The following is a 14,103-nucleotide window of genomic DNA, read 5'->3' as shown; positions in this document are numbered from 1 at the left end:
TGTTTATCCTAATTTTTTTTTTTTTAAATATTCAGATGTATTTCATGTATATTGTATGTATGTGCAAGGGTTCATGCAGTGTAGTCCATTTCTATCATATGAACTTGCCAAATTTCTTAATGTAATTTCTCTTGTCGGTCTTCTCTGATCTTCTTCCCTCATTTTTTAATTGTCACAGTAGAATTTATACTTTTCTGAATTTAAGAAAACCTTTGAAAAATAAGCAATAGTTTTGTAAAATGGCCTTTCCCCCCAACAATACATTTCAAAGAAAACATGCAATGAGTCCTGTTAGTATCAGCTCCATTTAAAGTGGATCCATTGATACGTGCTAGATCTTCTTTCAAGGTATCTCTCTACCAAGTAACTATAACGTAAATTAAAAGGAAACCCGTGGAGCTGGTAAGTTTTCGCTGTTACTATCACAGTTGTATCGTTCATAATGTTTACCCGAATGTATGAAATGTCTTGAGGCTGCCTGCTCTGATAAGCCAGAAATTACCATAAAAGAGCAGATTGGGAAGAGGTGGGGGGAGGACTCAGATCAAGTTTTCTATAATTTCGGTAAGAAATTTCAGGCTTTATTACTGCTTGACAGAACAGTACCACGCACAGCTGGAAACCAGTTGGCGGTGGGGAAGTGACTGCCTGATGGCACGTGTCTAGTCCCCATGCACAAAGGGAAAGCTCCGGTAATCAAAGTAAAAGCAGGAATAAAGGAAATGCTGTTCAAAAACCAAAATAACTTCAACTTCATCAGGCCTGGATTCATGGGCCTGTGACAGTGATAGATAGAAACAGGAGAGGCACTGAGATAACGTAATATTTGTCTGCCTTCTGTGCTACCTGGCTGTTTTTCTGTCTGATGTTTGAAATGCAGTATTGGGCGCCTTTTTCCCCTGCATCCACCTCTTCTCTTTGTCTGTGCTGGGCTGTGGTGTACCGCATGAAATCTTGATACCGGACTCCAGAGCAAAATGAACTCTGTTGCTTTAAGTGATGTTAGCGCATTTTTCTGAAGGAGAAAGCAGAGTTTCTTTTTTTTTTTTTTTCAGTTTGAGTTGGTGTTTGTTCCTGTGGCCCACAGAGGATTCCACAGCTTTGGAATCATGGGAAGATACGTGGTGCTCTTAATTACAGGAGTGCCGTTTGTATTGCTATAGTTAGAGGTCTGCCAGCATTTCCATTACAAACCCCGGTTCAGTGGTTTATAGTTCAGTCATCAAAATGTGGTGCTGCCTTTATGAATCTTGAGTCGGGCAATGATTTGTTCCCCGTCCTCCCCAGAAAAAAATCGGGGGAAAAAAAGTGGCTGGTTTTAAACTATGAAAGCAATAAGTAAGTGACTAGATGTTGACGATACAGGACTTTGCATTCCTACAGTTTAGCAAGAACTTTATTTTTAAATTGCAGCATAGGTGACCATTACTGTATAATGCTTTTACAAGTGCGTTTGGCTATTTTGAAACTAATCAGGTTTTTTTGTGCTTACGTGCCTTAACTTAAATCGGTTCGATTGAAACAGATCTGTAAAAAGCAATTCAATGTATTTTGGATTTAAAGACCATCCCTTGAAATGGATCCTAAACAAGAGTTAAATAAGAGACTTTCAAAGTATTCATAGTTATTGGTTCCTACAGCGTTAGCCTAAGTACACAGAAGTTCTGCAGAAAATACAAGTTGCCTTTACACAGGCACTGAAATGTGGCAGCTACAGTTACGCACGTAATATAAAGCAGTAAGAGTAAGGTAATCTTTGATTTCAAATCTCAAGGATGCCCTGGCAGAGGATATGTATGTAACATCTTTACTTAACTAGTGGAATAATTTAACTAGGATTGCAGTAAATTTTACATAACTGCAAGTCTTTAAATCAAATCTGGTTTTCTCCTGAAAAGACATAGCTTTGAGTTTGATGCAGAAAGCAATGAAAAACTTCCATGGCCTGTGTTGCGTCGATGACAACTGTAGGACCCTGTAGTTTCATCAGGCTTCGAAAGTCTGGTATGTTAAAGGAGTAGATCCAAAGATTCCACCCTTTTCTTCTGATCAGGCAGAGCAGAAAGTGAGACTCTGTCAAAAAACAAGCAACTTGGTTTTGTTTGCTTAAATGTCCTTTATATGTTTTAAAAAAAGAAATCAGAACAAAACAATATTGCAGCAGGATGCATGTTAGGAAAGTCCATTTAAAAAAAAAAAAGAGATTCGTGTATTGTACTGGGAATCTGACAGTAAGTAATAAAGATTATGTACCTTGCAGTGAATGCCCACTTGTTCTTGTGCAGATTTGGCTTTCAGTTAAAGTATTTTTAAAGCAGGCATCCTTAAAAGCATATTGAAAATAAATGTTTAAAATCTAGGGAAAGCGTGTGTGAGTTTTAATTAGTTCTATACCCCTACAAGTAAGTTTGGATGTTACCAAAAGCCACGTGACCTTCCTATTCTTTATCTCTTGATCTTAATATCAATATTTACAATCCCATGACATTTTCCATGTAAATACCTGTTTGTGTGCGCGTCTTTCTGTGCAACGTTGTGCAAAGCACAGTGAGATGTGTGAACTCCATTTAACCTCTTGAGAATCCTTTGTAAGTATTTGGAAAATAAATTTCTCATCTTTAAGAATTCTTAGTTTATTTTCTAAAGCGTCAGCTTTGCCTTTGATTGTATTTACTGCGTTAAAATTTGGTACCAAATGAAGGTTTCAGGCCCCGTAACACTTACTGTCCTGCTGCTGCCCAGTTTAATTACATGTTGAGGGTGTTCAGTTTTTTATTTCTAGCTATAATCCTGTTCTACTAAGTATTTGTATTTATGCTTGGTTGGTAGAGGTTCAATATAGGCACATTTTAGGTGAAAGAAAAAGAGAAAGAAGTAACAGCTGTACCCATGACTGGGAGATCTAAAACTTCTTCAAATGAATGATGGAAAAAACCCTGGTTATTCACAGAACTTTCTGAGAGACAGAACCATTATCACTTGATTGAATAAAGCATATTCATATGCCTTTGCCTATTTGATTGCCTAGTCAATGGCTGAATTATTACTTGCATTCTATGCAGAAGCTGGAGCCTTTGCTAGAGAACTTGGATATTCTGTAACAGAAGCTAGGATCTGCCTTTAAAGAAAGATTTTTTGGTGAATAAGACATCATTGCTTTCATAAGTGGTCACAAAAAGAATTTACAGCCTTGCTAAATGATGGAAATCAAGGGGAAAAGGAAAAAGGTGATTAATTTGACATCATTAATGATTATAACCTTGGAGAGTGTGAGTTTATGGGTCAGAAAACACAGTAGCAAAACACAAAATAGGAAATAGCAGAAATTCAGTTTAAAAAGTGAAGTCAAAAGAAAGACATACAAAAAAGTTAAGATAGAAGTACACCACTTGTATGTATTGGGAATAACAGCACTCGGAAAACATACACAGCAATTCATCAGAAGACATAGTCTTACATAGACGAATACAGTTCAAATAACCACGTGGCAAGAACAGGTTTGGCTGCATTATGCTCATGTTTAAATAATTTTCATAAATGACGTAGCTTAATTATCGAACTCATGGTTGCTCTCTCTAATACATCTTTTCTGTTTTCCCCCTTAGCTAACAATGCCAACATTTCCTGTTGTGGTGAAGATTGGACATGCTCATTCAGGCATGGGAAAGGTGCAGATGCTACTTACTGCATGTTAGGAGGCCGGGTGTTTGTCTAAAATAATATGCATGTTCTTCTGGTTCCTGGATATTTTAACTTTTCACTGTCCAAATTCTGCCTCAGATCCCTACCCTTGCAAATCTCTGCTTGTATATTATTCAAGAAATCACCTCTCTTTAGGAAAAGATTCAAACGCATAATATATTTTCACATTGATGCCTTTTCAGTTTATGCGTTGTCCTATATAGGACGTTCTTCGAAACGTGCTGAGATGCTTTCTTGAAGCAGAACCGTCTTTATTGATTTAGTTGACTGCAGTGAAACTATTTAAGAGTCAAGGTCTGTTTGTACAATCCAACTTTTTGGACCTGGGAATATAGGAAAGTTTTGCCTTGGTTCTTTATTAGTTTCAGCTTGATACTGAACTTTTCTTCATTTCCTGTCTTAATATATTCTCTGTGATTGTTTCATACCACTATGTAACTGCTGCTTTCTTTCTTCAAAGTAATTGCATTTCAGTGGTGAGTACAGTTGTTTTGATATCACTTATCTCACAATGATGGTTCAATGGGATATGATTTAAATCCCGCTTTCATTGATATCAGTGAAAATTTCTAGTCATTACAGATTAACCACTTTCTCTCACTGAAAACACCTCAGTGCTTGAAGTGCTTTAGATTTTAAAACAAATCATCGGACAATAGTTACATTTATCATTTTGACTCTCCAAAAGCTCCATGAACATAATATTTGCCACTGGCAATAGAAATAGAAAATTGATTTAATTGTGTTTTATTCAGTAATTTATGCAAATTACATTGTATGTTATGTTCTTTTGACTATGACTGTTTTGCTTTATTTTGTACTTAGTAAGTTAGTGGAAATCTGGCAGCCAGTGTAATTGAGAGCAGAATTAACCACTAATTGCTTCAACTGCAGTTTCTGTGGATTGCATATGTGAAGTATTAGAATGCTTATACGGTACTTTCAATATTCACCTCATTTGTAGAGAAGGGAAATAATACACAGAAATGTTCAGCATATCAAATCTCTAGAAATAAACCTAGATTTTTTTTTAGCTATAAAATATTTTAAATCCTTAAAGATTAAATTCCAGTCTTTTGTAGTGAAATGCTTACCATCAGAGTCCAAACAAAGGTTCTCCTCGTACCCCAGTCCTCCCTAAAGGCGTTGCTAGGAGTAGCGTTTCCATTGGTCATAATGAGACTCGTGTATGCTATTAAGTTTTCAGAAACTAAGTGGAAACCAGGCATTGTGTCTGGTTTTGTGGCTCTTAAACGGCAAATTACCCTGTATTGTTCTCCATCTGAGAGTTGAGAACAAATACTTAGGCCTTGTGACTTCTTTTAGGTTCACCAGACCCCATTTAATATGCAAGTCCCCTCTCACAGCTGTGGCACTCCAGCCCACGGGTTCCCTTTTAAGTACCAGGTGACAGTGGAAGCCAAAAAGACGCTGGGCTTGCAAAGAGTTGCAAACTCTCCTAATATTAGATAACATGAGGAATACTAATCCCTGCCTCCTTTCCTCACCATTCTGAAATGTATTTTGGGTCAGTGTTTTGGAGTTCCAGTTTCCCTCTCCCACTTCCTACTAGTCCTAAGACTTCTTTTCTGAGTCACTTTTTCTCCCCACTTCAGCCAGCTTCCTTTAAGTCAAGCACAGAGATGTGCCCTCCCTGTCCAAAAGTAATGCTTCTGTCCTCCATCTGTCCTCTAAAGGCTCCTTCTCCCTCTCCCCCTAAATCAATATTCCCCACTTTTCCACCTCCCTCTTACTTCAAGATATTGAAGGTGATAGGTTTAGTACCACTCACTGTCTTAACACAGTGTTCCACAACTAGGAAATCCTACTCCTAGAAAGCCTGACTCTGGAAAAATGAGAAAAACTGGTTCTACTGTCTTGAGCCAACCCTCTGTGCTCCATGAGAATGCGCACTCGTCAGGATATCCTGACCCTTCATCTCCTCCCTCCCAGGAGATATAGGATGGGATAGTACATGGTGGGCTCCATAGACAATTGGTTACATGAGCTATTTACAGAATCAAAGGGAATTCTATATCAATTAGTGTTGCATACTATCACACCTTGAAAAATTCTAAAGCCTGCAGATCTAAAATTAACAATCACCACTTAAAAAAAGTAAAATTGAAAAGCAAAATAAAATTCCACTGTCTGCAAATTGCTTTCTACAGGTGAACAGGTAGTATTTTGCCTAGAAAACCAGATACTTTAATGCAGGAATGTTTCAGAATCTAGAAATCAGATAAAATATCCAATAGTTTTTTTAATAAACTGATGCTGTCAAAAACCATACTTCTCATGAATGCCATTTGCAACTGAATTCTACATTTTATTCCTAATTGCTCTTTTTTCTTTTGTATATGCTGTTTACTTGTGGTATGATGACTACAGATCAAGGTAGACAACCACTACGATTTTCAGGACATAGCCAGCGTGGTAGCACTTACTCAGACCTACGCCACCACTGAACCCTTCATAGACTCCAAATATGACATCAGGATCCAAAAGATAGGCAGTAACTACAAAGCATACATGTGAGCCAAAACCTTATCTTCTTTCATCCTTTTGTTTCAAAATTGATAAGCACCAATAAGATTAAAACTGTTGGATGAGTCTCTGAGCTGATGTGGTGACTCCATGCCTCCATTGTCATACTCTCTGGAAAGACAGTATTTTAGACTTTCTAGACTTATCAAGACGTTTTTTTAAGTTGATTGTGACTGGGAGGAGGAGAATAAGACAACAGGTGAGCCTGCCAGAGTGGTTTTCCTGCTAACCTTTGTTTATTTTTTCATTTAAAGAAAGGAGCAGTTGGAAGGGGATTTGTTTTTCTAGAGGACTGGTTAAATCAGATTCCTTTGTATCTTTTCACCAACTTAGCGTCAAATTTTCTTCTCCCTCTAAGGATATTTAGATGGCATTCATTCGCATCAACCTAATTTGTAACACTTTAATGGAACAAAGTACTCTCCTTTTAACATAAGACACGTAAGAAAAAGTCTGATCTTGCAATGGCCTTCACATATATGGATGAAGATCTTTTCTAATTTTAGAATCCAGGTGTTTGTTTAAAGATCATGACTATACGAGAGGCTAAAAGGGCATTTCAGTTTCAGAGACAACATTAAACTGGAGCAGCAAAACGGGTTATCATGTAGTAGTTGATCCATGGTAACTGTATTTATGTATCTTTTTACTCTATTTCAATTATCAAGCAACGTAATCTGACATACACTCATTTCGTTCATATTTTTAAGACAAGTTAGATCATCTCATGTATTTGTTCCCTCATGCTTGCAATTCTGAGGCAGGAAAAATATAACAAAACATGGATAAAAATACACATATGCATTTACATATGCACACCCACATACACATGCAAAGATATTTCTCTAGGAACTCCTCTAGCATTGGAGGGATCAGAGATTTCTTGTATGTTGACATTTGTATGGTACAGTCAAGTTCTTTATCAGTGAAAACACTTGAACTCCAAGCAAACCATAAATACTAAGAGAAGCAAAAAGTTGGAGCTGGGTTAAAGAAAATGGGTAAAATGTTTTATAATATTAAAGACAGAGTTAGCATTAAGCGTCAAGTAATTTAGGAACGGCCAACAAGCACTATGAGAAAGTAGAACCTTTTGCCCAGGGCTGGGGGAAGGGGCAAAACGTATCTCCTTAGGTTGATATTGGAAGGCCACTTGTCCCCTAAGACATTACTGTCACAAGATCAAATGTATGAGTAACTGCTGGCCTTTCCTGACATATGACTTGAAGGGGTATTTGAGAAAGAACATCAAAGATTAGGCCTTTCAAGAACAATGCAGTAGTCCATCTGCCTCTCACTGTACAGCTGAGGGGCCTCAGGAAAGCACAACACAGAACTGGGTGGAAATACTGTTCCCGTAGGTCAGGTCCATCCAGCAGTGTGGACACTCAATCCTTCTGCTTTATTTTGAACCCACAACTATCTAAATTTTACAAAAACTGTGTTGGAAATCTGAGTTGTACACAGTGAGCAAGGCAGAACACTCAAATAGCTTGTGAGGATTGAGAGGTTTCGGGAATCCTTTGTTGGTGACTCAGTGTTCTTCGTGATGCAGGACAGAAACTCTGTAATTCACGCTCCCTACAGAATTTCAGGTGTGTTGGGCCTACCCCGCCTCTCCCTGTAGGCAGTAAGAATCATAAACAAATGCTTCTGAATGATACAGCTTTTAGCCCCTGACTTCTCCAGGGAAGTTAATTCCAGTTCTGCTTGTTTGTCTTACATTGGTGTTCCAGACTGTTGACTTCTCCTTGTTTAGCCCCATATCTGGAGACATCCATCCTACTTCTTTTAATAGCACCATACTCCTACACCCCAAGGTCACCTCTCTCATATCTCTCCAAACCATTTGTTGGTCCAGTCCCACCGCTTTCCCAGAGCACTTCCACCTTCCTGCCTCTTAGTCCTTACCCCTTATACCTAGCCTTTTTTATTGCCCCAGGCTCTCCCTTGCCCTTTTTATTCTACCCGGTGCTATTCAACAGCCCTGTTCTCCCTCTACTTCCAGTCGCCGGTCAGCCTTCTTTCTATATTTCAGACCTTTTCATACAACCACTCCTGTCTCTTTGAGGCTAGGATAGTACTTTTCTCTCTTGTTGGTGCTTTGACAGGCAGATTTCTTGTGTTGTGCTACCCATCTCTCCCCTCCTCTGTTGTTTGTTATAAACACAGTTGATTTGTCTCTGTCTTACAACTCCTGAGTGGCAGAGTCTTAGGAATAAAGCCCAACTCTTAATGGTTATGACACACCGCCAGATACCAGCAGTCAGATGCAGTTATTAGCAACTTGATGGTTCATTGCTTATGGTAGAAATAGGACCACTGCATTTCATAGGAGAGAGCCCTACATTTTTTTCTTTGACTTGAAATTTCAATGCTGTTCAGTCTCTAGAATAATTTTGGAAGAGTCAGCCATGGTAAATTTATAATTTTCAAACATACATGTTTCTTCTTCACAAAAGAAGCAGTTGGCCTAAGGGACAGCAAAAATAAGTTAAAGTGACAGCCTGTTCCTCCTACCTTTCATTTATTTTTAAGTTTCTACTCAGAAACTACGGGTTCATCCAAATGCTAAAAGCCTAGCAATCATTTGTTCTCTAGATTCTTTCATACAGTTAAATCACACAAAAAAATGAAATACCGATCCATTGTAACAAAGCATCATGAAAAGGAAAAGATTTACCAAATGTCTGAAAAATTCTTCATATGCATGCATATACATTATGTCAGTAGAATATTGTTTCACAGCTGGTTCTCATTTTGTTCTCTGACACAGGAACAGAGTACTTAGAGAGCCACCACAAAAAATACCAGCTGAACATTTGTTTTTGTAGTTTAAAGAGAGTTATTAAGAGCTTCAGTTTTATAATTCTGTGGGAAATTGTGGTATAAGTGGATCCATGACTCACAAAACACTGGTGCTTATCATCTGTCAGTAAAGATTATAGCCAAAATGCAACATTGGGTCCCTCTAAATACCACAGCTCCTCAAAACGTTTTGTGACGCATACTTAACTACACTTGGTACCATTACAGAATTCATCTGACTTCAAGGAAATAGAGTTAAAAGGGTCACATCCAATGAAGAAAAACAGAAATACAAAACCACTACATCTAAATCTCTTCTCCAAAAGCAATACTCTGAATCCATAACTGAATGTACTTTGATCAAAAGGTCAATAAAACAAAAGTAGAGCACATCAAAGAAAGACAGTGCTATAGAATCAAACCACTAAGCAGGCTATCTACACAAGAATTGTAGGTAGACATTTCTACATGTTTTTCTGATGACAAGTCCCTGTCCAGACAATTTGGATTGCGTACTTTAAATGGTACTAAATGAAGCAGAAAGGTGTTTGAAACGGGGAAGCTCAAGTTACTATGAATTGTTTATACTAATCATAATTCCTTGTTCCCCAATTTTAAAACAGTTCTTCCTTGTTTACGAAGAGCAGATCAAATGAAAACATGTTAAGCCTAAGTGTAAAGCACTCAAAAGTGTTAGGAGTTGTTTTCTGTATTCAGTATTTAGTAAAAGAGGAGGAAATAACAATGTGAAAGAGCCTTAGCAATTATCAGAACGGAAGTGAAGAAGGGTGGGAAACCTACATATTTCAGTAGAAGAAATCACATGTGAATCACAGAAATCATACCTAAGGTTTAAAGTGCCAGGCGGTCTGGTCGGGGACTTTTGTGTCACTTAGCCATGGTCTAATGGAACAGCCCTGTTGCTTCGGAGTTCTGTGTGACAGACCTAGCACCGACGGCTGCAGCTCACAAGCTATTGAGATGACACCAGTTAGGTCTGTGTCTGTAGCATTCCTCTCAGTCCTCACCTGGTCGTCAGGTGCATCATTACAGCCAGCCAGGCTTGAGACTTCTTCAGGTTCAACAGGGGACCCCGCACGCTGTGGACTCAAAGCATGGCTTAAAGCAAACCACCTTTTCTCTTCTAGTCGGTGGTGCTGAGATTACATCAGTGCAGCTGAGGATCTCGAACTAAATACTTGCTAAAAGTCTTTAGGACAAGTCTTCTTTTCTGTTTTTTTCTGAATTGGTCACATCTTGCTTCCTAAAAGACATCTTACATTGTACATGCTAACGAATGCTTTTGAGAAGTCTGCAATAGAGTTGAATTGTGATTTGTGAGAAGTATTATCTCTCTGACGCAGAGTATGTGTGTAGAGTAGTAACGAACTTAAAAGTTTTCATTTGTATGTACACACATATATATAAATATAACTTTAAAAAATGAAGCAGAAATCACAAAATGGCCTTATTACTGGGCAAAGTTACCTTACACACAGCACTCAACGTGCACCTTCCCCTTTCACTAGTTTCTCCCGCATCAGCAAAGAACGTGGCATCTTAGAAGAACTTCATGCTTTAAAATGCAGCTAACTTTATGAGACTCCCATAGAAAAGCCAACATTCCCCCACAATTGCTACTGACCCTCGTAATTAGGTTAATAGAAAAATGGAGAGAGAACTATAGCTGCTGCCTAATATACTTTTAATACATTACAGATGTTCCTATTATTTTACTGACTGGAAACACTTCATAATTTGTATCCTTAGCCTATTCCCAGTGCAGTATTTAGGTTTCAGAAAACAGTAATCTTCTCAGCCCTGGTAGCAGTCCTGAGGTCTGAGGAGAAAAAACTATATGATTTTTTTTTTCTTGGAGATTAAATAAAAGATGGTATACTCAAGCCCTGACATCAGCCATTTTGATTGTATTAGTAAACTAGCAAAGAGTGAAAACTGGAGGAGAAACCAAAATCCAGCTCTAAAAGAGATCTGAGATCACTTCAGAGATGTTAAAAACATAGATATTTTAATTTTCAAGTATGGGGACCTAACTCTGCAGTGGTATGGATTTGAAACAAGAAGCTGAAGCTTCAGTCTCCTGACATTTGCAGTAATAGTATGTTACAGGGTATCCAATCCATTTATAACTTATTGCTAACACTTTCATTTAATCATAATAGTCTTTTTAAAAAAAAAATCTTAAATGAATAAATGGGGAACAGAAATTTCACAGCACTGTCATTCTTCATAACATGCCTACACTGAAGTGAGTATTACCAACAATTGCGATGCCTTTCAGAATTCTTCGTGTTTTAGATGTTCTGTTATAAGCTGCCAGATATGAAAAAGGTGTAAATACTGCTATAGTATTCACGTGAAAATCCGAGTAATTTAAGAGATAGTGAAAATATAAAACCACTAGCTGCCTTTTTAATATTTTTCCCCTTTCAGGAGAACTTCCATATCTGGAAACTGGAAGACAAACACGGGCTCTGCAATGTTGGAACAAATTGCTATGTCAGATAAGTAAGTTGAATCTCATGTAAAAGGTAATTAAAAAAAAAAGAATGGAATTTTATTTTAAATTATTTTTTTTTAAATTACATCGTTGATATGCAATTCACAGTAAATGCATGTCTCCCTTTCATTTTGGAAAAAAATCTTTTAATGAGATGAAAAACATAAGCCAAGAGTTTCCGTATGACTTGTCTCAGAGTTAACTACTCAAACTAAGTACTAGCTTTAGGTGCTTACATGCACCCTTGGGTTCCCACATCCACACCTGCACCTAGAAAACTACTGGAATTCCCTCAGAAAATTCCATTTTTGAGATTCAACCTGTCAATCATTTCCTCTGGTTTATTTGCCCTCTTCTACCTAACAGTCTTACCCCATGCCACAGTGGTTTAAACTTTTCTCCGTCTACATCATCTATTATAACCAAGCAATCTGGTCTTTGCCTATTTAAATCATATTTCTCTTTCCTACTTTCAGTCCTGCCAAATTGCTTATTTTTCATTTTTGAAATTTCCACTAAACTGCACTGTGAGGCTTTTTACCCAGACGCTGGGATATACTGAAGCTTATTTCCCTTGTGTCATCATTCCAGCTCTGTACATGGGTTTACTGTGCTTTTCTCTTTCTCTCCCATCCTTAGGCTGGATACTTTTTGCAACCCAGCCAAACACGTTCTCCTTGCAGTACCATTTTGAAGCTCAGATCTTTTATTGGCAGGACTCTTCTCTCAGTACTGCTCATTTGCTCCAGGTCCCTCCACAACATATAGACCTCTTTTCCCTGCAAAATAATCTGTGAGGCTTTTTGATGGGTATGGATTTTCTTTCGTTCAGCTTCTCCAAAGGTTGCTACCAGTGGAAGCTGAAAAAGTCTGTACAATAAAAGTGTAATTTAAAAGGTGTTTTAAAGTTCAACAGTAGTCTTTTCTGGTGGTGTGGTTTTTTTTTTTTGTTTTGGTTTTGTTTTTTTTTTAAAGTCTGGAACCTACAACTTGGTCCCTCTTATGAGCTGAGGGAGACACAGGAACTGAACCATTGCCTGCCCTGAGAAAGGTGAAAACAAATAAGACGGGAATTACAACTCCCTGCTGTCCAGCCCCTGTCTAGACTGTGTCCTCACTGATCTCCCCTCTGGGAATGGAGTGGAGCCGCATTATTTTCTCTTTCTCATTCCCCTCCCACCTTCCTTTAGAAAGTGAGGTTATGCCTTCACTGAGAGGGAAAAGAAAGAGTGTGCTTTAGTGTGTATAATTACAGTCCATGAGCTATTCCTCTGTAAAAACACAGGCACTTTAGTTTTGTCGTAGGGAAAACTAAACAATATCAAGTATGCGTAATAAGTATGAAGTGCTAACCTTGCCTAGCTACCTGACTATAAATGCTCTATGTGCTTTGCTTGTGCTTCCATTTTTGAATGAAAGATAATTAGAGCATAAGAGGTATTTTCCCATTTAAAATACAGTAGCCAACAAAATAAAACTTCTTTTATGCTGATGAAGACAAAAGCATCGAAATGATGGATGTTTTCTCATAACAGAAGGGTATGTATCACGTAGCCCCGCTTTTTGTTTGGTTACCCACTGAAGTGCACAAAGCAGAGCAAGGAAGAGAAGGGAAAATTGAAGTTTTCTGAAGAGTTGAAGTAGTTGAACAGCATACCAGAAGCAATCAAATCTGATGCACGTGCATTTCATTTATAATGCATCTCATGAATTAGGAAGAAGTGTTTTAAAAGCACTGTCTGAATTGACATTGTTGACTGAATACAAATCTTAGTCTAGAAATTTAGAAAGGAAAGAAGAGTGTGGCACAGGAAAGGACAACGACGAGGCAGAGAACAAGCATGTTTCAATGTTACGCATTCTTATTGACCCCTCTATTTCAGAGAGGCACTGCTCCCCAGGTAGGACCAGAAGAATAGAGACCTATGCTAACTGTGCACACCTCATCTGGCACACCAGATACTTCATGTCAGACACGTGAGGAACAATACTTTATTATCTGTCAGTTCTAAGGCTGCTGCACGCTATATTGGCTCTGGGAAAATAAGAACCATGACCTCTTGTCAAACCTACTGTGCAAGCCTGGAGTTTAAAACACTACAGGCTAGTCCATCCAAGACCTCTCTTTCCAAATGTAACTGTGTTTTTCCAGCTCTGTGTTTGTTGGCAGAAGATAGACTATTAAAAATGCTTTCATAGATCTGATTGATGTTTTGGTATTTTAAAGAAAACTTCTTCATTTTTTTTTCTTATAAAGTCCAGATATTTACTGTTAAAGACAAGTTTTGCTGTCCTCATGACTTTCTAAGATACATGTTGGTATTTTACAGCAAAAAAATGTTATTTATAAGCAAGTGCATGCAAGCAGTCCAGTCAGTCAGTGCATCTACAAATGTTGAAATTGTCAGGCATCCAAAAAAACCTCTCATTTTGGAAAAAAAACATGTTTCTCAGAGGAAAAAAAAATTATTTTCATGGCTAAAATACCACCATCAGGATTTTTTCAAACAGTTGTATCAATTTCT

At 37.9% G+C, this 14,103-nt stretch overlaps 1 protein-coding gene across 1 annotated transcript in view; it reads left to right on the top strand.

Annotated features, from left to right (window-relative positions):
* Positions 1 to 14,103, top strand: part of SYN2 (synapsin II) — a 185,932-nt gene that overhangs the window by 134,663 nt on the left and 37,166 nt on the right. Inside the window, exons 6-8 of the mRNA XM_059823221.1 lie at positions 3,606 to 3,668; positions 6,094 to 6,236; positions 11,512 to 11,586. Of these exons, the coding sequence (XP_059679204.1) occupies positions 3,606 to 3,668; positions 6,094 to 6,236; positions 11,512 to 11,586 (281 nt within the window). The remainder of the gene's footprint in view (positions 1 to 3,605; positions 3,669 to 6,093; positions 6,237 to 11,511; positions 11,587 to 14,103) is intronic.

Source organism: Gavia stellata, chromosome 12, assembly GCF_030936135.1.
Source record: "Gavia stellata isolate bGavSte3 chromosome 12, bGavSte3.hap2, whole genome shotgun sequence".
NCBI lineage: Eukaryota > Metazoa > Chordata > Aves > Gaviiformes > Gaviidae > Gavia > Gavia stellata.
This window is presented reverse-complemented; position numbering and strand designations above follow the sequence as displayed.